The sequence below is a fragment of the Acromyrmex echinatior genome, chromosome 10 (genome assembly GCF_024713525.1).
Source record: "Acromyrmex echinatior isolate Ae372 chromosome 10, ASM2471352v2, whole genome shotgun sequence".
Taxonomy (NCBI): domain Eukaryota; kingdom Metazoa; phylum Arthropoda; class Insecta; order Hymenoptera; family Formicidae; genus Acromyrmex; species Acromyrmex echinatior.
This window is the reverse complement of record NC_141861.1, coordinates 3,990,556-4,017,715: the sequence shown is the minus strand read 5'-3', so window position 1 is coordinate 4,017,715 and position 27,160 is coordinate 3,990,556. Positions and strand designations below refer to the sequence as shown.

The following is a 27,160-nucleotide window of genomic DNA, read 5'->3' as shown; positions in this document are numbered from 1 at the left end:
TCACTTTAACATACATAAATTTACGATGCAAAATAAGTCTAGTCTATTATAATTCGTAAATGGTACATACTAATTACGAAAATATACGTAGAATAAACTAATGGAAAATATGTCACACACAGCTTCGTGCATAACGTTTTCTTAAAGAGAATATATTTATTTTAAAGAGAAGATATTTTTATATGTATAGTATTTGCGTAAATGAGATTTACAGATTCTCTCTCTATTTTTTCCTTACATAAAGTAATTAATCAACATTTTTTTACGATTTTTCCAGCGAAGCACGCACGTACATAACTTTCAGTGATAATCAATGTGATGTCTTTTAGATGAGAGATTAAATAAACAATAGAAAAGAGAATGGTAAAAAACATGTTGATATGTATGCAGTATTTATCAATTATTTTATTATTTTATTTTAACACGTTGATAAAATATATATTGAATATTTATATACAGATACATATACACAAATTATCCCAGAGGTCTTGATCTTAATTTTAACGAAATTCAGTTAAACTAAGGATCAATCTTTTTTTCGAAAACATTTTTTTCTTTCTTAAGAAAACTTTTCAACAATCATCTCTTGCCACAACGTTCTGATATTCGACAAAATAATTTTTGGTAATTAACTGACTTTCGGTAATTAATTGACTTTACTTTTGCAAAGTTCACGAATATTTGAACATCAGGTTTTGTTAATCAATCACAGCACATGAATTTGATTCACGAGAAGATCCTTATTTCAAACATTGTTATATGCATAGGCCGAAAATGTTTGACGCCTTCGTAACGGAAACTTGGCTGAAAATCATATCATCAATGAATCCGTCGTGAAGATCGGGATCTTGGAAATATCTCGCGCATGAATATGAATACATCGTTCTTTTTTGACGTCGCATTAATACCTATGGTGGATACAGTCGTAATGGTAACTTTGCATAAGTTTGAATATCTTTTGGTTACCAATCACTCGGAGAAAGATTTGTACTCTAGTAATACAAGAATGTACATTCGCCGCTCGTCCGTCGAGCATCAATCAGACCGTATGATGCAGCACACGATTCGGATCGTAATGTCTTTATCTTCTAATTTCTTCATCGTAGCGCCATAATTACAACAGCTTCGATCACCGCTTTTCTGCGCGGAGAATGGCTATATATAAGCGCGACATTATGAAATATTACAACGCGCGGCGTGCTTAATGACGAGCTACATCGACTATGGCATGTCCACGTTATTAGGTAATTAATGGAATGAATATAATGCTCACTCGACAGCATTAGCAGTAGCGTAGTTGCTAAATCACACACACTTTTTGTACTCCTTTTCCGTTGAAATAATACCACGATTATGGTCATTTAACGTTGGACAAGTAGAGTTAGCTCTAATTGCGAATCTTATCTTAACATGAAATAATTGATGTACCAATTGAATTCGTTTTGTTGCGAAGACGTTGTTGCACTTCTTTTTCTTAAAATATATTAAGGTATTAAACTGTAAGTTAAAATAATTATATACAAACAAATAAGAAATAGACAATTTATTAACGCGACAAAATTTAGAACCGGCTTGGCAAATAAGATTCTGTAAAAATTTATTATTTAAATCCGAGCGAATTAAATAAAATAATTTAAAAATGAATAATTAAAATAAACTTTTATAGTACGCGTCAATTTTTCGACCGATATTATTATCCACGTGTAAAAAACATTTAGAAAAATGTATGTTTCTTAAAACTCTTATTGCAGTTATTGTAATTATCGCGCGTATTTGGCCAATAAATATAGATATGTGATCGGTGGTTGTAATTGTTGAAGAAGGCACATTGTCAGACTCATTTAAAACAATCCATGGCAATTTGGTCCTTCTTGTATTTTTCTAGGCAACAAGAGAAGGCCTCGCATATATGAAAATATTTAAAATAAAAGAAAGTTTCGCGCATAATATTCAATAATTATATGTATATCTAACGATTATTGCTGTGAAGACTAGTGGCAGCATCTATTCTTCAGCATCCTCGGCATCTAAGATACTCTTGAAGTAAAATGGTTGGAAGGGGTATCCTAAGCCCTCGTAGAATTTACTCATAAACTCGACCCTAAAGAATAAAAAATACTAAGTAAATAATAGAAAACAATAGGATATGATGATAAAATGTTTTAATTCTTTACATTTTATCCAGTAGTTAGTAATTAAATTAACAGAAAAAATATTGATAAAAACATTTGAAATTAATACAAAGATACAGACTTAGTTTATTTGTCGAAGTTAAAACGATCAGTTCGAGATCAGTTGAAAATAATTTTATTGAACAATAAGATTAATCTGTATTTCTTCTATTAAAAAATATTCCTTGAGTCTCTTTTTAAAAAGTTTCGAATTTCCCTAACTTCACTGAAACAAAACTTTATCGAAAAAGCACAGACTTTTTGGAGCAGCCTAGTATGTTGTACGTACCAATGAAGTCGAAGCGTATGAAGGAATGCCGAGAGGCCTTCCATTAAAACGAGAATGACGACGGTGAAGAAGGCCCAGACAGCGAACACGAAGAACAGAATAATACTATTAACGTACTGATCCTCTTCGGCACCTAAGCCTATCCGCAACACTCTATTCCAGAGCACTTCTGACAGCTGCGAGTGAGCCAAAGACAGGGCCCACAATCGTAAATAAGAGGCAGTGTGCGAAACTGTAGACAACACATATTCTATCGTGTGGATGGCTTGATGAATCATCAGTTCACCAAAGCTGTCGTCCTCGTGACTGTGATCTTCCGCTGCAGTATCCTTGCTGGTGCCTGCGCCAGGCAATTCTTGGGCCTGTAACTCGATGTCCTGAGACGCACTCCCATTGCTCTGAACAAAAGTAACAACGCACGTATTACGTCAACGATAATGCCATTCATAATCGCGATTAAATACAGAACACTAGTTCTCCTTCATTTTGTCTAATAATCCATTATTTTCAGACATTTATTATTATTAGTTATGTTGTTTACTAAGTTTACGTTACCGATTACATCTACGACACTCATCAAACTTACTAAAATTACTAACTTTATATATGCAAATGATGCTTACAACGTGAGATAAAAATCGAAGAGTCGCATTTTTATTGTTATAAATTATGGATACTATAAAATAAATCATTATTGTTAATAATTTTATAAATAAGTGATAGTAATTATGCACAAAGCAAAACAACAAGTTACTTACGTAAATCTTCCTTCCTTGAGATTTTCTCTTTGAAAATAGAATAAATAATGGTTTCCCGAAGAGCATTACTGGAATGCACAAAAGAGCGGACAAAAGCAAAACCAACTGCAAAATATCCTGTCCTTCGAACATGTACTGGGAACAATCCTTGGGTACAGTGGCATCTTTGAAAAGCATCATGTTAATAAATGTAATTAACACCGATGGTGCACAACCTGGTCTTCGTCCTGGATCTGTAAGTACACACAAAGTATCGCATTACGATAGAAGTGTGTGCCATGTATGCATGTTGCAATTACTGATTTGAAGATAAATTAAATTATTTACCTTCGGCCGAAGCCTCGTATAAAATCCACTTAATAAACATCAGGACAGTCATGTAAAAAAATAGCAATAGAAGGAAGAATAATTGTGGCAGAAATTCAAGAATCAGGCTAGCATATTTCTTGAAATACCTGAAAAAAATTACAACGCATGACATAATATATATTAAACAGACTTTGATTATATCTTCTTTGGAAAAAATAAAACTATTTTATGCGAACGGAAATTCGAAAATACTTTCTACTGAATTATTTTGAAATCACTATAATATAATTCTTCAAAGCTATCATTTAACTCATCATGGCGCACGTAAATAAAATATTGTTTACAATTTTACAAAAAAAAAGCTACGAATGTATTTTAACGTACGTTACTCAATATTAAAACATATATTGATAATGCGTAGGTCTACAACAGTACATCTTTCTTTTTTTAGGAATAGTACATCTTTGTAATCGCGACTCTTAATTTCGTCCGTTCAAATTATGATACTTACATCATATTGACGACGTTCATACAGACGCCAAAGATCATGTGCGCAACGCCAAAGATAATCGATACTTTCATTTTGAACGAATTGTGAAATACAATTTTGTTTTCAGCAAGAGACCAAACCGGGTCTAAACCCAGAGGATAGGGATATTGTAGGTAGCTCTCGTTCGCATTTGGTGACAGATCTAGTGCCTTGTTATGTGTCGTATCGTTGAGCGAATACTTGATCCTCCAACTAGATCCGAATATGTTAACTGACTTTGCGAATATGTCGTTGTAGATTAAACCACTGTAGATGGAAAACAAACCCATGAGAAGGATGATGTAACGACCGCCGAAAAATAGATTTCCGATTTCGTTGTCCGACTTTTGCGCGCTGATCTTTTTCTCCATTAACACCATGGCCAAACCAAAAAGCGTCAGTATGAATCCTAGCACAACAAATCACACACCCATAAGGATTACTTAACAAAATATGTAAATACTTTTTACATATTGTTTACTGTTTTGCTTGCTTGAATTTACTACTCACCATGGCCAGCGTCGCCAAACATCACGGCAAATAGAAAGGGAAACGTAATGATAGTGTAAAGTGCTGGATTAGCTTCACGATACGATGCCACACCGTAAGAATCAATTAAATTTTGAAAACCTCTCGTAAACTTATTCGTTCTATTGAACGTCGGGGGATTTTCATCCGTGTGGATCACGTTGAGAAAAGACGGTATGGAGCTTCCACATTGACGCTAAAAAATCCCATATTTCTTCGTTCAATAATTTAGTCTTATGTTTCGAGTCTATATTATCTGCTGTTACCAGTCTTCCCCTCCCAAGTTGATAAACAATATAAAAACTTTCTGCTTCGCAACAAATTGTAAAATACGGTTTAAAATTATTTCTATACATGCAGCTTTCTGCTCAGAAATTCAAATTACTTATAAATATTGACTCAAATATAATTTCTAATCTTATGAAGTTTTCTATTACATCGACAAATAAAATTTCTGTGTGTGTATATATATATGTATATATATATATTAATATATATATATATTAGGTGTTGGAATTAATTCGTAGCGTTTTTTAATGAAAGAATGTTATTTATTTCACATGAGCATTAAAAAATACATTAATGAAAGTACTTCCCATCACTTGTAAAACGCTACGAATTAATTCCAACACCTAATATATATACATATAATATATTATATATACATAATCAAATTAAACTTATAACACAGAATGTGGATATTTTTTTATTTATTTCTTATATATTTTTAAAAAATGATTAATTAATTGATTAGAAGCAATATTATGTTAAAGAGAAATATAATTTTTCCATGCATAGTAGAAAAAACTTTGTATGTAGAACTAATAAGAAACTTATATACATATTTAAATTAAATTTATACATAAAATATACACTAACCGATCCTTCCGTAAGGCAATTTTGCACGGTTCCAAGATCAGCAATGGGCACCCAGCATTCTCCGATGAGACATTTTTTGGATACGTCCATGTTGAACAGATTCATTGTGTGATAAATAGCTTTCATCTTTCGCACCATGATACTCCAGTTTGGTATTTCTTTCGCTACGTTGTACAAAACACGCTGACGATGATCTTGCGTTTGATTTAGTACCTTAGTAGAAAAGTTATTCAAATAAGAAAATAAGACATTTTCGTATTGCCTAGATTAAATACTCAAATATTAAAATATTTTTTTAATTTAATTAAAATTAATTATAATAATTAATATCAATAATAAAATTTTTTGTAATATTTAAGAATATATCTATTAAGTATATTTATAGAAGACTCACATTTGTATTAAGCATTATTTAAATATTAGCATTTCTAACTTTGACACAACAATTCTTACCAATTTAAGGTCCTCTAATCGTGTTCGCACACCTTTTAGCATTTCCTGACGTTCTGCATGGCTAGTCGGGCATGGATAGAGCGAGGCGTGGAAACCAGTGCAAACCTTTTTAATACGGGTTTTCAATTGTTCTCCTTGAAAAAATGCCACAAAAGCTGTTTTATAGATCTCGTTGCCCTGAAAACATTCGCGAAAAAAAGGGAATCAGGCGCATCGATGAACGTGCGACTTTCTTATTTTGCGACGTTTATTTATAAGCAAAGTCAAATTAATCTTTCGTGGTCCATTAGTTCCATTTTGATATTTACGCGTCGCATTTGTTTCATATATGAGATAACTAACAGAGATTTGCAAATACAATAAATTAAATAATTTCTCCGCATTAAGATAAAAGAAGAATCAGAGCTAACCGTAGCTGGATCTTCCAACGGTTTATCAAGTTCAGTTTGTCGAAGGAAAACGTTTCCACGTGATATACGCCACAGCATTCTCTCAAAGGCTGGAACTCGTTCGCGATTTATTACCCCGCCGACGAATCTGCAAAAAAATTAGATATCAATTACAACATCATGATTTATTAAACAATATATTATTGCGTCACTCGTCAGTAATTGTAGATGAATGTATATACTAAATATATATCAGTGTCTTTTTGTGTTTGTCGCAACGCTATAAGAATTCTTATATCAAATTTATTAGAAAACAAATTATATAAAATAAAATTGTTTGAAAATAAAAATTTATCTAAAACTTTTACCTCTAAATTTTTTTATAAACTTAGAATTAGAAATGTAATAAAATAATATCTCTAAAAATTATGTAAAGCAATGAATCAAAGATAAGTCTTTTATTTAAAAAACTTTCTTAATAATCTTTCATTTTCATTACGACCAAAAATTATCCAATAAAAATTATTGTCCATTATATATTTTTAATCGAATTTATGTAATCGCAATGGATTAATTACACAATTAGTAATTAAACTAACAAAAACTAATTAAACTAATTAAAATTATTCCTTTAGATAAATAATGAGTAATATAATAAAAGTTTATTATTTATAGCAAATCCCATTGGATTATACAAGCTTATCAACACAAAAGCAGCGAAACCATCATAAAAGCGCTTACGCGAACAAAGATGTTCTTTTAATATTATTAAATGTCATATATTTATAATATACTAATGTTATATTTAACATACACGAGAGAAGATCTTATCTGACAATTTCGTCGTAACTATAACTTACTCCAGACGTCCGCGAATCGAAATGGCGGGATTCGGTGCTTCCTCGTTGATGAGCGCCTTGGTGATCGAGTCGTTGGCTTCTTCCTGTTGATATAGAAGAAGAAGAAACGAATCTTGATTCTTCGACAAAACGGTAACATCGATTACACGAAGGAGGACGGCGCTATGAGCAAAAGCTGCTGAACTACGAGTACTTTAGGTACCTCCGTGAAGAACGCTTGTGTCTTCTCGAGTACGTGTTGTAATTCCGTCAGCTCGAGATAGTTGCTCTTCAGATTCACCGCGTTCTGGCTCAGCTCTTGTATGTCGTTCTCCGTTTTCTCGAGATGCGCCTGTTGAGGAAGATAATGCAATTGACATATAGTCAAACGTATGATGTGCAATTTAAAAATATCAAAATTATTAAAAATAATATTTTTTGTATGTAATAGCAATTAATTAACAGCAAGCTTTTAATTTAGAATATCTCTCAATTCTTATTTAATTAACATTTTTTAAAGATATTATAAAACTACATTTTAACGTAAACATTTATTGTATAACATGATTCTTTTTGCATAGATACGTATGGCATATTTACGCTTGTTGAACCAAAACACAAAAAAATTCATTTTTTATTTTAGTAACTATCTAAAAAAATTTTTTTTCCATCAAAGAATAAAATGTAAAACATTTCTATTAAATCATATTTTGTGAACATGTCATTAAGTCATGATTTCAAAAACAAGAGATTAGGTCTATTTTATTCAAATTTATTTTACGAGCGATAAATACATTGAAATAAATAATTTCAAAACATTTTGCATGAGATTTTTACCTCGAGATCTATAATTGCACGTGGGTTGGGCGCGCGTGGCAGTTCCGTAAGATTATCCGGGATCGGCACACCATCTTTCTTGACCTCTGCTTCGATGTACCGAAGTTTGCGCTCCAGTTCGTCGCATCGTCGGACTTCATTGACGAACTTCCGTTGAAAATAATTCAAATCGCCGTTGAGCTAGATATTACATCAAAATAAACGTGATTAATTCTCAATGTAGTTAAAGTAGAAAATATCGTATTGATGAACTGTTCAAACAATTTATAACAAGTGCATCAAAAATTTACTGTTTCTCGCATAACTTATGCATTCATTAATTTTTAATTTAAAAATTACAAGATTTTATATCTCAAATAAAATTTATATACATACTTTATAATATCTATTGAAACATTTTAATTTGATTACGTAAAATTTATATTAAAAAATAACAAAGTTAAAATTGTTTGTAACATTTTAAAATAAAATTCGTAAAGTTTAGATAAACTGTAATAAAAATTCTCGCCGTTAAGAATTAAAATGGCATTCTATATTTAATTAATTATTTACTTCAATTTATCTATTATTATTAGAAATTTAATTACATATTTTATAATATAGAATTTCAATAATATTTTAACTATTTCTTTAATCTACGGATTACCTTTGTTAATTAATAGAAAAATACTTGCTTTTCTCTCTTTCTCTCTAACAATTATAAAATAATAACAGAAAATGAGTTTCTCATTTTTACAAAAAAAAAAAATTTTTTAATAACTTCAAACGCATCAGCTGACATATTCAAATCATCATTTGTAAGTAATAACAAAATAATCAGATTATTATAATGTTGAATCTCAATGTTGGACTGACGATTTCTCTATGAAAAGATATCCAAGACCACATGATGAGTGATTTTATTAGAACGAAGTTGCTTGTTTATTTGACAATATTAAAATTTTCTTAATCTTCTTTCTCTAAAACATCAGGAATAAATTTCAACACTTGGTCTTTTAATCGATTGGCAACGATTTCACAATGTCTCATAGAAGCAGTCAGTTGGTCTCATATTTTCGAATTGTTATTTATCTGAAGAGGGCACAATAAAGATGCCGAAATATGTAATAATTTGTATCTAATTTTTACATCTTACATTATAATATATTTATATTTATTTACTCTAATTTTAATCGTAAACCATTGACTCTTATACACCTCTTACTTTTTTCATTGTTTTAAACCTCAAGAGTCTTTTATTATTTATTTTCCAAAAATAATCAAACTTGTTAAGTAAACTAAAGTAATCAATGGAGATTACACTTAATTTTCAACTTACGTCGCGAAATTGCACCGTACCAGTTTCTCCAAGTTCTGAAACAGAAAGGTAAGCTGCCTCCGGCTGAATGAACAGCTGGCAAAGGGCCATCTCCTCGCTTCTGAACATCGCCCCCATCTTCAAAGCAATTTAATCCTTACCCTGCGACGAAAAAGATAATATTTCTTATAAATTGCAACTTGCATCAAATATAACAGAAAATAACAAAGATATGACGCAAAACGACAATTTTAAAATGAAATTTTATTTTGCTAATAAAGAAAATTGTTTATATAAGTCATAATTTTTATTAAATTTTCTGAAAATTATTAAACGTGTATTTCGAATATCTTGTTCAAAATAAATTTAAAAATCTATTATATTTCTGTTTAATGTAAATATTAATAATATAATTAATTGATCAAATGGGGTGAAATTTTTTCTTGTTAGTTATCTGAAAAAAAATGTAAAACAAAATGTGCGAGTAAAAGAGATACATTAAATACGTAAAAGGAAGTGAAATACTCTCAAATTTTTAATTATTTCCGAAAGCATCAAGCAATCATTAATATTAAATAAAACAATCGTAATTGTCTTGTTAGCACGATACGCGTTATATAATTATTATCGATCAATAAATATGTTAAGACAAAAAATTTAAAACAAGAAACAAAAATCATTATATCGGTATAATGAAATATTCATATTTTAAGTCTTTGATAATTAATATATTTCTAAGAATGTAAGATAATATATTTTTAAGATCTTAATAAAATGAGTAAAAGAAATAGTCTTTAAATCATTAGATAAATAAATCAATATAAATGGCAGAAAACTCTGCTATGTATTTAATAGAAACAACATGTGAAAGACAAAGCAAGAATGCATAAATTTCCAAATGGATCATTCATTTCTTTTCTTCAGTAGCTATTCTAGAGTAGCTATTTTACGAGAAACGAAACCTTGCAGAAAGCGATTGTGAAGAAAAATCATGAGAAAAAAATGCGGAAATACTGAAAATCGCGATAAAAGATTTTCCTTGTCGACGGGAAAACCGCCAATATTTGATTTGCAAATAGTTCGTCTTCTAAACTCGACCTTGGAGAATCAAAGATCTTCTCAAAGGAGCGAAGTTACTATCAAATGTAGCAATGTACATGCACGAGTTTTATCTACTGGAAACATAAATTTCACATCAATTTCATAAAAAATGTAATACAAGAGATGCACAGTTATATTTTAAACTCATTATAGCGTAACTTTGGCAAATATGCCATGCTGGGATTTACGCCGCAGAAGTCAGAAAAAATAGAAGGAGTAATTTTCCCACAACTACTTTGTTACATGTCTTTATGTTATATTAGTATTGTGTTATGATTGTAGTTTTTCTTACTGTTAATATTAATAAAATTATTGTGAATTATCACTATGTTGAGTAGCGCCATCATAAATTATAATCTACATAAAATGATTGTTGTAGGAGCAAAAGATTTAGTGGTGATTTATTTCGTAATATTGAGTGTAGAGGAATAGTAAACAGTTATTGTATAACAAAATACAAGTACTTTGCTCTTGTATTCTTTATTTAGTTTGTTGTCTTGTATATCCCATCTGTTTGGGATATTTAAAGGCATTTTTAACGGGTGGGATTTATGCCCAAAGTATATAAAGTGGACAGATTGAATTCAGTGCACTAAATGCAATAAACGCATTACATGAAATATGTACCTCATGTCATAACACTTGTAATACATCTGGGAAGATTGTAATTATTATTTATTACTTCATATACATATTTATCATTTTCTTATTCCTTAATAAAACTTTATAAACGCATTTTATAAGTTATCGTGTCATTTTACGACTTATTTATATGCATTATTTGTAAATTTTTCATGAGCTGTACATATTCCCCTATAAGTAGCCATATATCTCTTTTTGCTCTACGGCAAAAATACAAGGGTTTAAAAAAGTTCACTTTTTAATACGAAATATAAACATTTCGGATTTTCAATATTTTTTTCATAATAGACAGTACAAAATTTTTACTGATATGGTTCGTTTACTTTAAATATAGTAAATAATACTTAATAAATTAAGTTTTTGATAGATGCGGCGTATATATCGGAGTTACCTTATCTAACGTTAAATTCGGTCGCCGTAAGTCCAAGTAAAATGTTTTACGGCGCTATTTTCACGTAGTAGGACACGCAAGGGTAAACAGGAGTGCCAGATAAGCGAGACGCTCCATAAATATGTACGCTGAATAAAAGTGTTACACTCGTGTCGGCACACCCTCGTCGGGTTAAATTCTCGCTTTATCGCGTCCTACTCCAGAATAAAAAAAATAACGTCGATGTGTTACACACTTGCTCTCAAATGCTATCCAAGAACTAATATCGTATAAATTATACGCGTATCGTACTCGAGAGGGAGGAAAGCAAAAATCTTAAATGACATAACAAACGCTTCGAGACACATAGGATTTTAGGAAATTCATAGAAATCGAAGATACGCATTCACAGAAATCATGCATTTTAAATGACGTTTTTCGGAAACAGCAGAAACAGTATCCTCTTCTCACAATAAGTCTTAGTAATCGATAAGAAATCATGAAAGAAGAAGCAATTAAAAGCAAATAATTGACAACTACTTAAAGCTAGTATTCATAATCTATTTTTATTTTAAAACCGTCTTAAGTAATACCTTAACATGCTACGACTTTTACTTGGCTTATAATATCTTAAGATTGTACTTATAAGATGATATTAAATATAAGAATCAATTATGAATACCGGCTTATAACATTTTTTGGCATTTATCCATATCTTTTTTAAATCGATCTTTATAATACAGCATCAATAAAATTAGCCAAAAATTAACATTTTTATCTAAGCAATTTTAATCAATTTTCTTTTCAGTTCACTATTATTCATACGGCTAATTTAACCAAAAAGTAATATTTATCTAAGCAATTTCCTTATCGGTTCACCATTACTCATCCGGCTAATTTTCGATGACGTCAAAATACTCTAGTAGACGTCATTATATAGGTCTAATTGCTTTAAGGACGTTCTCCGAAAAAATTCATTTTCTTTAAATTTTTTTTGAAACTTGCAGAATAAGCATGTTTTAATGTTCTGATCATATGTGCTTTAAAACTCAATACCCGATGCGGGATTAAAAATCGAAATATTCCACTTCTAAGTCGAAGCGTTTAAAATATATATATATACATAGGATCCCTATCTAAAGTTTATTCGAAAATGGTCTTTTTATTCACTGCAAAAAAGTTTTTCTTAACAATTTTTTGAAACAATGAGACATAAAACTTGATATCACAAGGAATAATATGAAATTTGTCTGAATATGGTATTCGTTTTAAAAAAATCATTGAGCAAAGTAAGTAAAGTCGCTATTTTTTTGACCGGCGGTAATAGCAAAGGCGGGAGGCATTTTATATTGTATAAAAAAATTTATATAAACATATTAACACTTATGGAATATCTTATACTATATAAAAGTGAAATAAATTTTCATAAAAGTTTTCATAATAGTGAGCAGTAATGTACTCATTAGGTTGAACACAACTGCAGTCAAAGAACGTCCTTAATATAAAACGTTCATTTCATAATATAAAACATACTTGTTGCACACTATTTTTGAGATGACAGATTCATTCTTATTGTATTTCAATGCCAAGACGACATCAGTTTAAGAATCAATTTAAACAAGCCACATTAAATTGTTATATAATATATTGTTTTTTTTTTAAGGAGAAAATAATATCATGAGAACATTCTACGTGGGCAGTAGGTCAGCAAAATATTTGTTTAGAAGATTGTTGAATTTAATGTTGCCTGTCGCAAGTTCTTCTCTTATTACTTGATCGCACGAGAGCCTGTAATTGGCTAAGTGGCTTGTTTCGTTTACACATGCAGATGTGCTCACAAGAATGAACATTAAGAACGATTCTCTTACATATTTCATCTTGTTTAATATTTATTTCACAAATTAATATTTATTTATCGCAAATAGTTTCAATTGTTAGATCATTGATATTAAAACGTAAAGGAAGAAACTTTCTCTGACTTTTCATGATTCATGTTAATAAAAAGAAAGAGACTCTCAAACATTTTTCATGATTCATGTTAATAAAAAGTTTAAGCTTGTTACATTTATTAAGAAAAAATGCAAACAATTTACCGTAAATTCTTTATAAAATACTAAGAATTCTTTTTTCTATTGACATTGTTTAATTTAATTTTATAACGAAGATGATTTATCTTAACCGATCATAAATTAATGTATTGCCAAAGACAATAACTTTTATAGAATAAATTAAAGTCTAATCTCCTTAATTAAATGAAAAATGTATATAAAGAGTATAACATTTAATGCCTTTAACATCAAATGAGATAATTATAGAATACAATACGTTGCGTGCGAAAATGCGATAAATAGGTAAAACTGCGACGAATTAATGGCGGACGGGCGTTGGTTTCCTGTGAAATGAATTGTATGAGTATCCGAGTTTTACAGTGAAACATTGGCATGGCGAAAGTAGATAAATTGTTAATTTTAACATTCATCTCCGCTCATTGTTATGAAAAAAAAAGAGAAAGGAAGAAGATAGTCAGAAAAGTTCACTATATTTCATGAATAAAAATTGTTTAAAAAAAATTTATAGTAAAAGGAAAACGTAAAGAATTTAACTAGATGAAAGAAAGAGGAAGAATAACCACTTATGTTTGCTAATTAGGTTGTAACCCTAATAAACTCGAAGCAATAAGTTCTTCACACAGTAACTGTCGTTACTAAGTACTTAAGATTACAGTTTGCAAGATCATATCCGATAAAAGTTATTTGAAAAAAAAGAGAGCATGTCGATTAAATGATAATAAATCAAAGTAAACAACAAATAATTAGCGAGAACAATATATCACGTGATTATGACATGATATCTAGTACACAAACTGTGTCATAAAAAAAAAGAAAACAATTAATAGATATAAATTGTAATGTAATTATTCGAATTTAATAAGAAAAAGTAATGAACATTCTTCTTGCGACACAAAAAATGAAACTTCTTCTCAAACAGTAAATTGTTCTCCAATTAATCGTTAATATTATTCATCCAGATTAATTATTGAAATAATCATATTAATGCGTATCATTTATTCAATTATGATTGATTATCTCAACAACATTGAAATAAGCTTCTAATTATCATTCTAATAACTCATAAAAATTTCGGATGACATATAACATTCAAAACAAATGTTCATACTGCAAGTAAAATATTAATGTGAGAATATACACACATAATAATGATAAACATATCACATATATCGGTACTACATAATAATGATAAACATATCACATATATTGGCTTATCAACAACATCATAGATTAATCTAGATTAAGATCTAAACCCAAGGTTATCATACAAATTAAATCGAATTCATTAACTTCATCGATTAGTTGAAAACGACGCATAAGTCCAGAATTTATGAAGCTAATTAAAATAAATTTGCGAAATGTGTTTTACTGGATTTACGCCAAAACAAATTCACGTGATCACTTCGATCGTATTGACTTCGTCCGATTATTATTATTATCATCACGTCGCGTCGCTCGAAAGTAACATAGATCGTATCCTACAAGGATATCGATCGCTCTTCTACTTGACAAAAAGAATTTGAATCATCTAACCGCTTACATCATTCTCGTAATAATAACAGAGCAATTTTATAATACTAATTAATACAAATTACAGATCTATGGAATTATAAACATATCGAGCTGGAGGTGTGGACATGATGGACGCGGACTATAAAAATAGCGTGAAAATATCGACTCACAGCTGGGTAATATGCGTTTGCCAGGTTACGTTCGACGTGTGTTGGGGCACTACCGTGACGATAAACGTTATGTGCGCACCGTAGTGGAAAAAATTAAAAAAAAAATGATTATGTAACGAGATCCTATGAGGGGATTCGAGCGAGCACAATGGATACCGCGCGACTGGCGCGCGTCTCGTACTATCGCGGACTTTACGACTTCGCCGTTGGTTCCTATTCAATGTGGCGTGTTGAACGAGTCCGGGCCAACACAACACAATGAATTACAAACGAGTGACGAGGCAATGAGAGAGGATCGAGAAGCGCGAACGATGAGCTTATTCATTGTACGCGCGGCAGATACTCATTCAAATCAATCTAATGTCAGGTATACGGACGACATCCGACGTTACGCGGTCGACGAGAAGCCGAGCATTGGACCAGTATCAGTTACGCGCTCGACCAGCAGAGATAATAGCTTCTCTCTACGGGAAGCCCGAAGATAAAATTCCTATGGAAGATGACACAAGAAATATTCGCGCGAAATGGACCGTCGGGACTCTCGTGATATGCTCGAACTGATTGCGATTTTTTTAAACATCTCTAACTTCTATATTTTTTAGAATTCTAAATTCTTAACTATTTAAAAAAATTTTCTCTCTGTATTATTTTGTTTATTTTGGAAAGCTATTCAGATTTTGTTTAACTTCACTCTTCCAACTTCTATACTATTTAGAATTTTAAATTCTTAACTGAAGTATTTAAAATTTTTCAGAGAATATTATTTTATTTATTTTGGAAAGCTGTTCCAGATAAATTCCAATTTACATAAATGATTATGTAAAACACTTATAGCGTTTTTTTGAAAAAATGTCGAACGTATTTCTCTCTCTCTCTCTCTCTCTCTCTCTCTCTCTCTCTCTCTCTTTCTCTCTAGGCTAAATTGCGTAATAATGTTCAATTACGAATCCTCGAGATAATCCTCGAGAATTAGAGGAAGAAGTATTTCCGTTGAACTTATAAATTCTGAATGTGAATAATTTTGTTTGTCATACAAAATATTTAAATCGCGCTAATTTATACGTTAAAATGCATGAATTTTTGCACGAATTTTTGTGGTTTTGAAGTAAAACCAGGAAAAACGAGAAAAACGAGAAAATTTTTTAAAAATATAAATCGTTGAGCATCAGTAAAAAATATAACAGACAGAAATGTGCCGCCTTTTATAATGTGTTATTATATGTATGCTCCAGCACATCTTCAAACGTAGATATGACTATTCAGTTCATTAATCATATTTGACAGCCGGTTAATTAAGATTTTTTTCAACGGTAATAATTACGTCAAGGCGTGGTGAGCATTCTTCAAAAAAACAAGGAAACGCAAATGAGCATGTAAATTACGGCCTTTGTTTCGTATTCTCTAGAAATAATTAAAAACAATAATGATTGTAACTCTAAAAAAGAATAGCTAAAAAAACCAGCTATATCTTTAGAAACTGATAGATATTTGACAGAAATTTCATCCCGTCATCGCGCGAATAATCAATCAAGTGTCCTTTTCGCGATTGGCGAACGCATTGGAGAACGCAACACATTTTCAGAACACATTCTTCGCACGTTAAACGAGATCTTACTCTCAAAAAGGTAGTTTAAAAAGAGAACACTTCTCCTTTCGTATAAACTAAGAAAAAAAAGGGAAACAAACCTTGTTGAAAATGAGGACGCCTTACCAATTACTGATAGAATTATATATAGACAGTTCTGTTCGTCACTCAGGTACAATACTTTGCAACTGATTTGATTCAACACTCGATACGACACAACGAATAAATCCCACCTTCGCGGTATGTAAGGAGGTAGGAGAGTGTGTGGAAAAAGGAGAGGGAATCTGAACTCGTGACGATCTTCTGTTAGCAGATAAGAGTGGATTGTGGCAAAGCACTGTCTCTTTTGTGTCTGCGGTAGTTTTGTATGCGATGCAGGTTGTACTTTTGCATGGGTACACCTGATTGCAGAATCAATTGCACAGATAATTGCGACACTCTCTCAACTATTGTCTTACAGAGTCAGTTTCATTGGAAATTGTGCTGACTAAATATTAATCGTGACATGAAATAAAAAAAAAAGATATGTAGGATTGAGACATTAAATAACATTAAATAACGACTTTATAAGTTGCATGTATGATCTTTTTAAGATACGTTTTGTAAACAAATCTTATCTTCGTTTCGTATAATTTCATCTTCAATCTACATCGCGATTCCATTGTTTGGAATTATGGCTAATATTTTTAAACTCATTTTTCGTGACTATTTCAGGACAGATGTCATAAAAAGCTTATTGTAAATTGAATCGTGTATATAATTCCGGATTATACAAAAAAATAAGAAAAACTCATAATGGAGCATGTCAATATTGATACGTAATTGCGCGACGCAAGTTCTTGTTCAATAAATCATAATCATAGTAGCTCATGAATTGCACGATAAACCATGATTACATTCGTCACCTACGTATTATCTGCAGAGCAATGAATTTTTCTTCCGCTACGTTTTGCGTGCACATCCATTCCATTTCCACGGAAAAAAAACATCAAATATTCAACCGCGAAAGGAAGATTTTCGTTATATGATTTTATTAGAAGCAAATAATTCTGCTTGAGAAAATAAAATGCGCCAAGTAAAATAACACTAAGATATATGCAGCAGACAATATAATTGATTTCGCAAATAACTTCCTGAAATAATTATTCCTTTACAGAATATTTTGCTGATTGCGGTCATTAAGTTTATCATTTAGTAAAAAATTATTTCTAGGGAGATCAACGCTGGTTCTACGTTTTGTTTTGTTTCGCATTGGATTTAAATACAAAAGTAAGTTGTAAATTTTGCTACGATAGAACGAAAACTTTTGTAACTTTCGAGCCTTGTGCTGTTGTCGTTTCCTCCTTGAAAAAATTGCACCCAGATAAGACGACAATGATGATAAGTCGCGGGTGTCGTGCTACCTTTATATGACATACTTTGTATAAATGTTCGTTATCTCTTTGATTATTTGTTTACCGCTCATATGACTCCATTATATATATATATATATATATATATATATATATATATATATATATATATAGTTTTACATACCGATTCTTAGCGAGCGAAAGACTTGGTAAGCTTATTTCTCAAAAAAAATATTGCTTCGCAATTATTCATAATTATGTAAAGACAACTCTCGGAAATATTAATGCTCGACAATAGACGTAATTGATGAACAAAATGATTTATGAGGTTATTCGAGATATTCTTGCGCTAAAAAATTTAAAATTAATTGAATAAAATCTCATTAATAAAATTATTTTCTACATTGCTAAACACAATTCTTCACTTTTTTTTAATGACAGTTGAAAAATTATCTCCAATTCTCAGAGAAATTTATATTATCTGTATTATCTGTATATGTCTAAATACGTATTAAGTATATAAAAAATTATGAAAATCTGTTACTGTTACACGGTATGTTTTTTAATAATGCATATACTGATCCAATACTGATTAGAAATTCCATGAAGTTCATACCTGTTATCAACATTTCAGGACTATTAACAATGTCGATATCGACAGTAATGAAAAATTAACATTACTTCCCAAGGTTGTATAGGACTCCTTCCCAGATAGCATAGAATATTTATGATAAATGTTCATTATAGTATTCATTTTTCGAAATGTTATGTAAATATTTTATACATATTTTATATAAAGCTTTATTCAAAATATAGATTCAAAATATTTTATGTACAATAATATTTATGATAAATATAAATAAATATTTTCAGTAAGTATTTTTAACTTATTAAGTATTTTCATAGCGTTTACAATATTTACAATAAATATTTCTTAATATTTATAATAAATATCTATGATCTGTGCAACATAAGAAATATTTACAAAATATTTAAAATAAGTCTTATAAGTATTTACAAATATTTTGTAAATATTTCATAAATATTTTGTGCAGCTGTTTGGGTTTGTTCGGTAGTTAAAAAATTTCGATGTATCATAAGGTCGGAATTTATCCTTCTGCAGTTTCTAGGTTGTCGCGGGACGACCTCCGATCTAACGGTCAACTGTTACGCAAACTGGCGTATCTCCAGTGACATCTTTCATTATGCGGAACGATAAAATTGAAGCATTATTACATTACATATACGCGCGCGTTCCTCCCGAGGAGAGCACGCGTGATGTCATGTCCACAGATTAGATTCACGTGACAGCTTTTCGCTCTTTCGTAAAATAGATCTGACCATTCATCGTTAGTCTGCAATTAATCTATTAAAGATTACAGTTAAATTATAAATGTACTATATTTTTTAATTGAATACTTTATGTGTGATTAAATATATATATTTTTGCTAATATTAAAATCATTATAAGATTGATCTTTTCTAATGTAATATCTAAAAAAATATCTCTTTAAAAAATTGAAGATTATCTATAAGCTGTAAAATTTTATGATTAACAATATTTTTTTATTTAAAAAATGGATTGTTAATTGTTAATGAGCTAAAGTTGCGCGTGACTATTTATCTTCGATAATGCAACGGAAATTATCGATCATTGCAAGAGCGAATCGTGTAGATATCGTTACATAAAATGATTATAAAAATTACAAATAATCTTATCTTGAGTGGTTTGTTCAATACAGTGATAATCCATAAATTTTAGTCTTATGAAAGAAGTATTATAAAAATTCAGTATTATGAAAAAATTCTATTGAATTATCGTCGAGTGTTTCGGAAATATGACAGAAATATTCTAAACAAGTACTCTTTCTCACAATGCTTGCATCTATTAAATCGTAATAATAGCAAATTAAAAACATATTGGTAATGACGGGTTGCATTGCATTGCGTGACATCTCATATAGATAAGTTTTCAACTAGGATAGCCATATTAAGTTCTACAATGCCTAAATTAATGCCTACGATTGAAGCTCATCCACTCATTGTTACTCTGGATAAATACAAGTTTCAAACAATAGTTACATACATTCCGACTGTCAACAATGATACGAGAATATTGAATTTGACGTGTGTGTGTATATATATATATATATATATATATATATATATATATTTATATAGTTGCATAAATAATAATTATAGATTCCAACTATTAAAGTGCGATAGAGAAAGGTTTGCAAATCGCAATGTAAACGAGAGAGAGACAGCTTTCATGTTTTGACAAATGGAAAAATTTGGAAAAAATTAAAAGTGATCTTCCGCGTCACTTTAAACATTTACGAGAATTAATAACTATGAATTAATATTTTTTAACATAAATTGCATTTTATTTAGGATAAAAAATAGTAAGAATTTTCATATAATCATACCTTGTTATTGATATTTCGAGAAGGTATGTAAAATAATGAGAGCTAGACAATGATATTTTAAGTTCACCTTGTATACGCTTCGCAGTTGTCGCGTCTGCCAATAGATGGCTATACTTTCCCGTAAGCAGAATATCAAAATCAGTATATATAAGGCCTGGCAAGCAACAAGATTCATCCTTGTCTTTGGGGAGCAAAGTATTCAATGATCGTTTAGTGAGAGTACTGTTGCTGAAACCCATAGCAAAATATTTTACCGCATCCGTTATATTTACGAGATGCAATTTTTGGGTAGCCTCTTTACTTTACAAGAGGCTTTTTTTTTAGAAAATAATCCAATAAATGATATAACAATATATTCTTGCCTGATTTACACATTAAATGGATAATTATCGATATTGTTTTATTACCATTAATTTAAACAACAAAATTATGTAATATTTAAAATTGATCTCAAAAATTTAGCCTGCTACATTTAACTTTTTATACTTACTTTAACGATATAGCAGAAGAGTGCTGAAGATTAATATCTTGATTTTAAGTAGTGTGAAATAAATATTAAAAAATTTCATACAGCATTATCAATTGTAATTGACGTAAACGAATTGACATTACTGCGATCTATAAATGCACAGTTAACGCCAACTAAAGGTCAAACGTTTAACAAACGGTTTCAACAAATTGGTATTGGCACTACGCAATAGTATTCTATATGCATTGCATAAGATTGAGAACAGCATTACTGTTAGGAATAGTATTTGAATGTGAGCCATTACAAACCAGTCCGTTATTAGTTCACGGATTTTTGTCATGCTGGTACCACGATCCAATAAAAACACGCGTAATGAAATTTCTATGTTTTCGAATAAGATAATAATAAATCACCTCATAATGTGATCTCAGATAAGAGATAAGATATGATCCTATTTAAAATGTTTACAGAGATCGAAAAATATAATTTATATTACGTTTAGTATTTAAATTTTATTGCATACTTTTATAAAATTAAATTTGACAAAAGCTATATTAATATGTTTTGATAAGCGACAAACCTTATCATTAGTCTTAATAATAATAAAATAACAAGATAAATATACATTGAATAATTAATTTCAAATTAATTCATTTTATTTTCAAATAATTTGGATTAAAAAGATTCAAATTAATTATATAAATGTTTTCAAGAAAAAGGTTGCTATTTTGATTGAATCTTAATTAAAAGGATCCAGTAGACAATAACTTAAAAGAATACATACACATTTAACGATTTTAGAATAAATCCATTTTGCGTGGTAAAATAATTAGTCATCGCATCTTCAACCCGACTGTACAATTGTTCGTCCTTATCGTCGATTAAATCTTGTTTAAGAAAGGCTGCTTAGTTATCCACTGGATAACTGCGGCCTTTCGCACGGACACATCGCTCGCTGCATATCAATCTCAACGCGTACCAAATTAAGCAACCGCGTAAGCGATTGGCGAAAGACCGAGTTACATGTTCAAAATGTCTAAGCAGCAGGAACCTTGGACACCAATCAGTCACTGAGTGACTTTAACAAGCACTGCGGACCATCTGCTCGACAAAACCGCGACAAAGGATGCTGCGTCGTCTTTTCTGCTGTTTACGAGCCACATACGAATATATGAGATGCTTCGAATTCTTTGAGCTAAATTTGAGCGACACTTTCTTCCAACAAAAATCAGAAATCAAACAATTCTTGAATAATTAATCTCATTGAAAATGCATTTCTTTACATACGACAGCAATATCTTTTCTCAATTCTTCAAATTTGAATATATAAGAAGTAAAAAAGAAGTTTCCTGTCGAAAGGTAAGAAGAGAAACAAGAATCTGGCATCAATTTAAATTAATTAAAGAACTTCATTTTCTTTCGATCTACAACATTAGAAGCAACAGATTATAAACGGTTTATTTTACAATCTAGACATTAATCTCCATTCCTGTAATAGACAAAATTATCGTGCATGCTTCACCATAACGTGAGCCAAACGATTCGCAATTTTAAATAAACCTTACGTCCATCACGTACATAATCGCTTAGTTGCAAAATGCACGCATATATACATACACAAGAATCTCCTAACGACTTCTTCGAAACGTCAACCTTGAAATAAAACAGCACAGTTCTCGAACGAGTTACTTATTTCACGATAAATAAAGTATTTTGTAAACGAAAACTTTCCAAGTAATAATAATAACAGAAGAGTCCTTAAAAAGTTATAAAGTAGTCACGAGTAGTTATCTGTTTATTACGCGCTCGTATTCTTACTATATTCTATTTTTATTTTGTACATATTAATTTATAATACAAGTTCGCGTATATAATGTATAATACATTAATTTAAGATTAACATCTACTTGGTTATATAACTAATTAATTTTTTACATCCAATGAAATCGCAAAAGATAAATTTTAATATGCAAAAGATGATTGTTTTTTTCTTTCCATCTATACAGTTATCAGTTAAATTATTATTCGTAGATTATAAATATAAATATAAAAACAAAAAAATTGGATAAAATCGGAGAAATAAATTTTCCCTCTGAATCTTTTTTCGATAATTAAGTTCAAACACGTGTTGAGAGAAAGCGAATAAACTGCGCCAAACAAGAAAAATAAAGCTAAAGCTAAACTAGGTAGGGTATGAACCGCCGACGGGGCATCGAACTTTTACTCTCAACAGAATTATGTATACTGTATACATACAGCGAGACGGTCTATGAATCGTTCGATTACCTCATCTCGTAGTCGCACAGAAAACTGCTGGGTGTCCCCAGACCTGTCAGAAAGATAGACCTGTCAGAGAGCTTTAATCTACGGGTCCTTTGATCAATTTAGAGCCGTTTGCACGACAAAAATACTGGTGAACCGTTAGCTTTAGAGTTACAATTCAAAAATTTGACATGAAACATTTTTCGGGAATTAAACTTAAGGAATAAAATCTATTCTTTAACTTCACGTAAACTTTAGATTTATATAAATGATAATTTTATTTATATATTTATATATATATATATATATACACACATATACAAAGATATTTAATGTTAAATTGAAAGTGTCAAATAAATGTTCTCTCTTTTTCTCTTAATGTTCTTCTAAAGAAAATTTATTCCAGATTACTCTTCCAAATTATTATTGGATTTTAAGTTATTCTTCTAAATTGCTAAATTCTAAGTTACTTTGCGAGATACTCTGTACGTCTTGGCGCAAATCCTAATCGTTAAATGATAAATATGACGAGTGTGTGCCAAGGTAATCACTTGACTATGTAATCAATATTGATCACAATTTCTACGACCCTTCTGTCACCCTTTGACATGTGGAAAATCGATACGGCGCTTTATTTATATCCGACTCGTGCATAAAGTGACTAGCTTGGCACTGCAGTCAAGCGAAGATGAAAGACTTTTCCAACGACTGCTGTTACGGTAACAATCTCACGTATAGACTTGACGCAGATACGCACTCCCAGGTATAACGTCTTCGTATATTTGTACTATTCGCGATATTTCGCCAGCCGACTGTAGAACGAGCTCGTTGTTCGTCGATTCCTACGTATACGTTGCTTCACATGCCCCGATGCTATTTATACAAGATATATGCAGCTTTTTATGTACGCTCGGTACACGGAATCAACCCACTTCTCGGGCTTTCTGTGGCGGAAATATGTGTTCTTCACAAATAACACCATGAGGAACTATTCCTCGAAGCTGATCGAGAAGATATATAATATACACACTACACTTCACTACATTTCAATAAGGAATTATTATCGCAAATAGCTGTTGCAGTCGACATTAAATTATATTATTATTAGGTTATCTATTCTTACCTAAAATTGAAATTATCAATGATGTAGAAATTTGTGTTTTCTAATCTTAAAAATTCAGTAAATCATAGAATTAGAAAAAATATTAGGTGTTGGAATTAATTCGTAGCGTTTTACAAGTGATGGGAAGTACTTTCATTAATGTATTTTTTAATGCTCATGTGAAATAAATAACATTCTTTCATTAAAAAACGCTACGAATTAATTCCAACACCTAATATATATATGTGGCTCTCACTATATCTCGATAATTATTGCTTTTTATCTCTAAGAAATAATCTCATATGCGTGATTCACTACATTTTAGAAATATCTTTCAGAAAGCAATGTAAAACGAAGAATTCAGTCTACCAAATTTAACGTTAGACGCAGAAACAGACGGTACGCATATCAACGTCGTTTATGATCCGATGAAAATTTAATATTAATTATACTGGGAAAACTGCCAATTTTTAAGCTGTCCTGTACCTAAACTCGAGTTTCATTTCGTAGCTTGATTAGCCTCTGCATAATCAAAGGCGTCTCGCCAATTACTTGACTTGGCTCGTGCAAGATAAAGCAAGATTCGTAGACAACCGTAAAGATTAACACCACCGCAGCTGAATGCGAAAATAAAATAAATGGCAAAAATGCCATCGATGTATTGCATATTGCACAAATTAAAACTTGTGTTTGCACGGAATTCAACGAACAGATTTTCACACAGCGTAACAGACTCGAGTTTATAGTAAATAAGTTTTATGGTCCATAAACCTGAAACCGCGACATTGCAATTTCAAACTGAATTTTCGTTCGATATATCGTTTTGTTTAAAAAAAAAAGAAAGACAAAGAAATTGTTATTTATTGCGCAATTTATTACGAAGGCTTGAAGCCAGCACAGAGTTAAAATCGCGCCGGTTTGAAATCAGATTCCCGTCACATGATCGTCGTGAATTTTCTCTAGCGCAAGGCACAAGAGATACATAAACCCGATTCGTCTCTCGTACGTCTATTCTTACGTTCATAAGGTTATTTACACTCGGTGTCTGACACCATTTCGGTGGCTCGAGCCGCGGCATCCAGAGCCAAGCTCGACTATTCGTCCGCGTTCAAAGTGCGTCTAGCGAGACCCTCAAGTATCCGTCGAAAAGCGCGCTCCGCGTCTCACGAGAAGCACGAGAGGAAATCCGAGCGAAATAGAGCCAATTGTTTGAAGTTTGAGAGCGTACGAGGCCTGAGACGAGTTCCCGCATTGTGAGCCGCGATTCCTGTGCATCATCTCGGATTTCCATCACTCAATCGTTTTGAAAATTTTATTTCAGTCGCTTATACCTAAAACTTTGTTTAAAATATATCAATTTTTTTGGAAGATTATATAAATATTAATCTATTGTCATTTTTATCAATGAGTAAATTTTGTACGATTAAATATATATATATACATTTATGTAAAAATTCGTAAAGAAATTCATAACATAAGCACTCGTAGCTTAAAAAATCTTGTAATGTCTACATCCATAACAAAAAGAAAATCGTATTTTTATCATAGATACAAGAATATTCATGGACGTCTCAGAACTGTCAACGTCAAAAGACAAGCAATAAAAATAGATCTGTGTTGCTCTAAAGTTTCGTCTTATAGTAAAATAGCATATAGTAAAACATCTTCCTTAATTTCATAATTTTTGAATTTTTTCTACACTAAATGTATAAAAATTTCCGTATCATTGATTCTACTTCAATTTCTACCTCAAATGATTTCAACATTCAAATAGCGATATAATTTAACAATCAATTGTTGAAGCCATTTATGACAACAATCTCTTTATCTATTTAAATGGGCTATTATACGTTACATCCTATCTTAGAAACAAATTCGTTTGAGAACGAATATACGTGTACAAAATTAATATAGAAACGGCACAAATGCATTAAATTATCAAATGATATAAAAATAAAAATATTAGATCAGCATAATACACATTATAAGAATATAACCCAATATAAACTCATTATTGCAGCAACAATTATTTTTAAATCATCCTGCCATATATTTTTTTTTAACTGGCGTATTAGCTCAGATATTAATTCAAAACATTACATTTTTACTCGCTATATAATACTCGTTAGATAAATTCAAGAAATATTTTATTATAGATACGTGTCCCCTTTATACGTTATGACTTATAGTCGCGCCAGCGGACTAGCAAGCTTACCCAATTCTGGAAAGCACAGAAAAGTGCGCGCTGGCATTTGTTCGATACCGCGCGACAGCGCGACGATAAGACACGATAAGCACTCGTAGATTACGTGAACCGCACGACGCGACAGGCCGAAAGAAACTGGACGGTGGTCTCAACCCCACCACGAGCCGGCACTCGGCCGACAAATGTAAACAATCGCGACAGCTGATCGCCGAAGTACACGCTCCGATTCTATCCCCGATAGTTGCGGCAGCGACTTGCTGTTATATGAGTATATACGTCGAGTATTATAGACAGATACTGTCTGGGGGATACTATTTCGACTCGACGCTCTCACTGTGCCAAGTAAATACTTGCAATGAACACGTTTTGTTGCGTTACCTAGAAACATTCGAGAAAGATTTAACGAGACATATTTGAGTTTCATGGACTTCTTACATCATATGCTATCTGTGTACAAAAATCTATTAAAATAATACAAATCGTGTGCAATGTAAAAAATATTTTGATTGTCCAGACAATACAAAACTTTAAAATATCTATTTAAAAAGGTAACTTTTGCATCTCTATGATGTCTTTTAGACTTTTGTGTTATCTAGACAAATATTTTTCACTA

At 31.0% G+C, this 27,160-nt stretch overlaps 1 protein-coding gene, 1 long non-coding RNA gene and 1 other non-coding gene across 7 annotated transcripts; 2 read left to right on the top strand and 1 right to left on the bottom strand.

Moving 5' to 3' along the window:
• Window positions 1–385: 385 nt before the first annotated feature.
• Window positions 386–26,867, bottom strand: Vha100-2 (V-type ATPase subunit a family protein Vha100-2). Of its 5 annotated transcripts, none has more exons than XM_087410378.1 (14): window positions 26,557–26,867; window positions 9,300–9,440; window positions 7,982–8,161; window positions 7,368–7,496; window positions 7,166–7,284; window positions 6,327–6,453; window positions 5,917–6,093; window positions 5,464–5,676; window positions 4,567–4,780; window positions 4,039–4,465; window positions 3,546–3,673; window positions 3,219–3,451; window positions 2,461–2,858; window positions 386–2,101 (listed from the first exon to the last, which is right to left on the bottom strand). In XM_087410378.1, the coding sequence occupies exons 2-14, from the start codon at window positions 9,414–9,416 to the stop codon at window positions 2,005–2,007; spliced, it is 2,559 nt and encodes an 852-aa protein (XP_087266504.1). In that variant the 5' UTR covers window positions 9,417–9,440; window positions 26,557–26,867; the 3' UTR covers window positions 386–2,004. The 5 variants fall into 5 exon arrangements, with proteins under 5 accessions (XP_087266504.1, XP_087266503.1, XP_011049216.2 ...); XM_087410377.1 differs by lacking the exon at window positions 26,557–26,867 and adding an exon at window positions 16,829–16,945; XM_011050914.2 differs by lacking the exon at window positions 26,557–26,867 and adding an exon at window positions 16,829–16,944 and having other exon boundaries at window positions 7,166–7,248.
• Window positions 20,679–20,800, top strand: LOC147908228 (U4atac minor spliceosomal RNA). The gene has a single exon (XR_015546552.1). It is a non-coding gene; the product is annotated as a U4atac minor spliceosomal RNA (small nuclear RNA).
• LOC147908227 (uncharacterized) lies at window positions 24,257–24,948 on the top strand. The gene is made up of 3 exons (XR_015546396.1): window positions 24,257–24,347; window positions 24,680–24,740; window positions 24,852–24,948. It is a non-coding gene; the product is annotated as an uncharacterized LOC147908227 (long non-coding RNA).
• Window positions 26,868–27,160: the final 293 nt, after the last annotated feature.

What these genes read in the sequence shown, in the direction of transcription:
- Vha100-2 (XM_087410378.1), bottom strand. Translation starts at nt 9,416, where the DNA reads ATGGGGGCGATGTTCAGAAGCGAGGAGATGGCCCTTTGCCAGCTGTTC. An exon ending in GTGCAATTATAGATCTCGAG is followed by an intron (nt 7,497 to 7,981) that starts GTAAAAATCTCA and finishes CTTCCTCAACAG; the next exon opens with GCGCATCTCGAGAAAACGGA. An exon ending in CTCAAGGAAGGAAGATTTAC is followed by an intron (nt 2,859 to 3,218) that starts GTAAGTAACTTG and finishes ACTTTTGTTCAG; the next exon opens with AGCAATGGGAGTGCGTCTCA.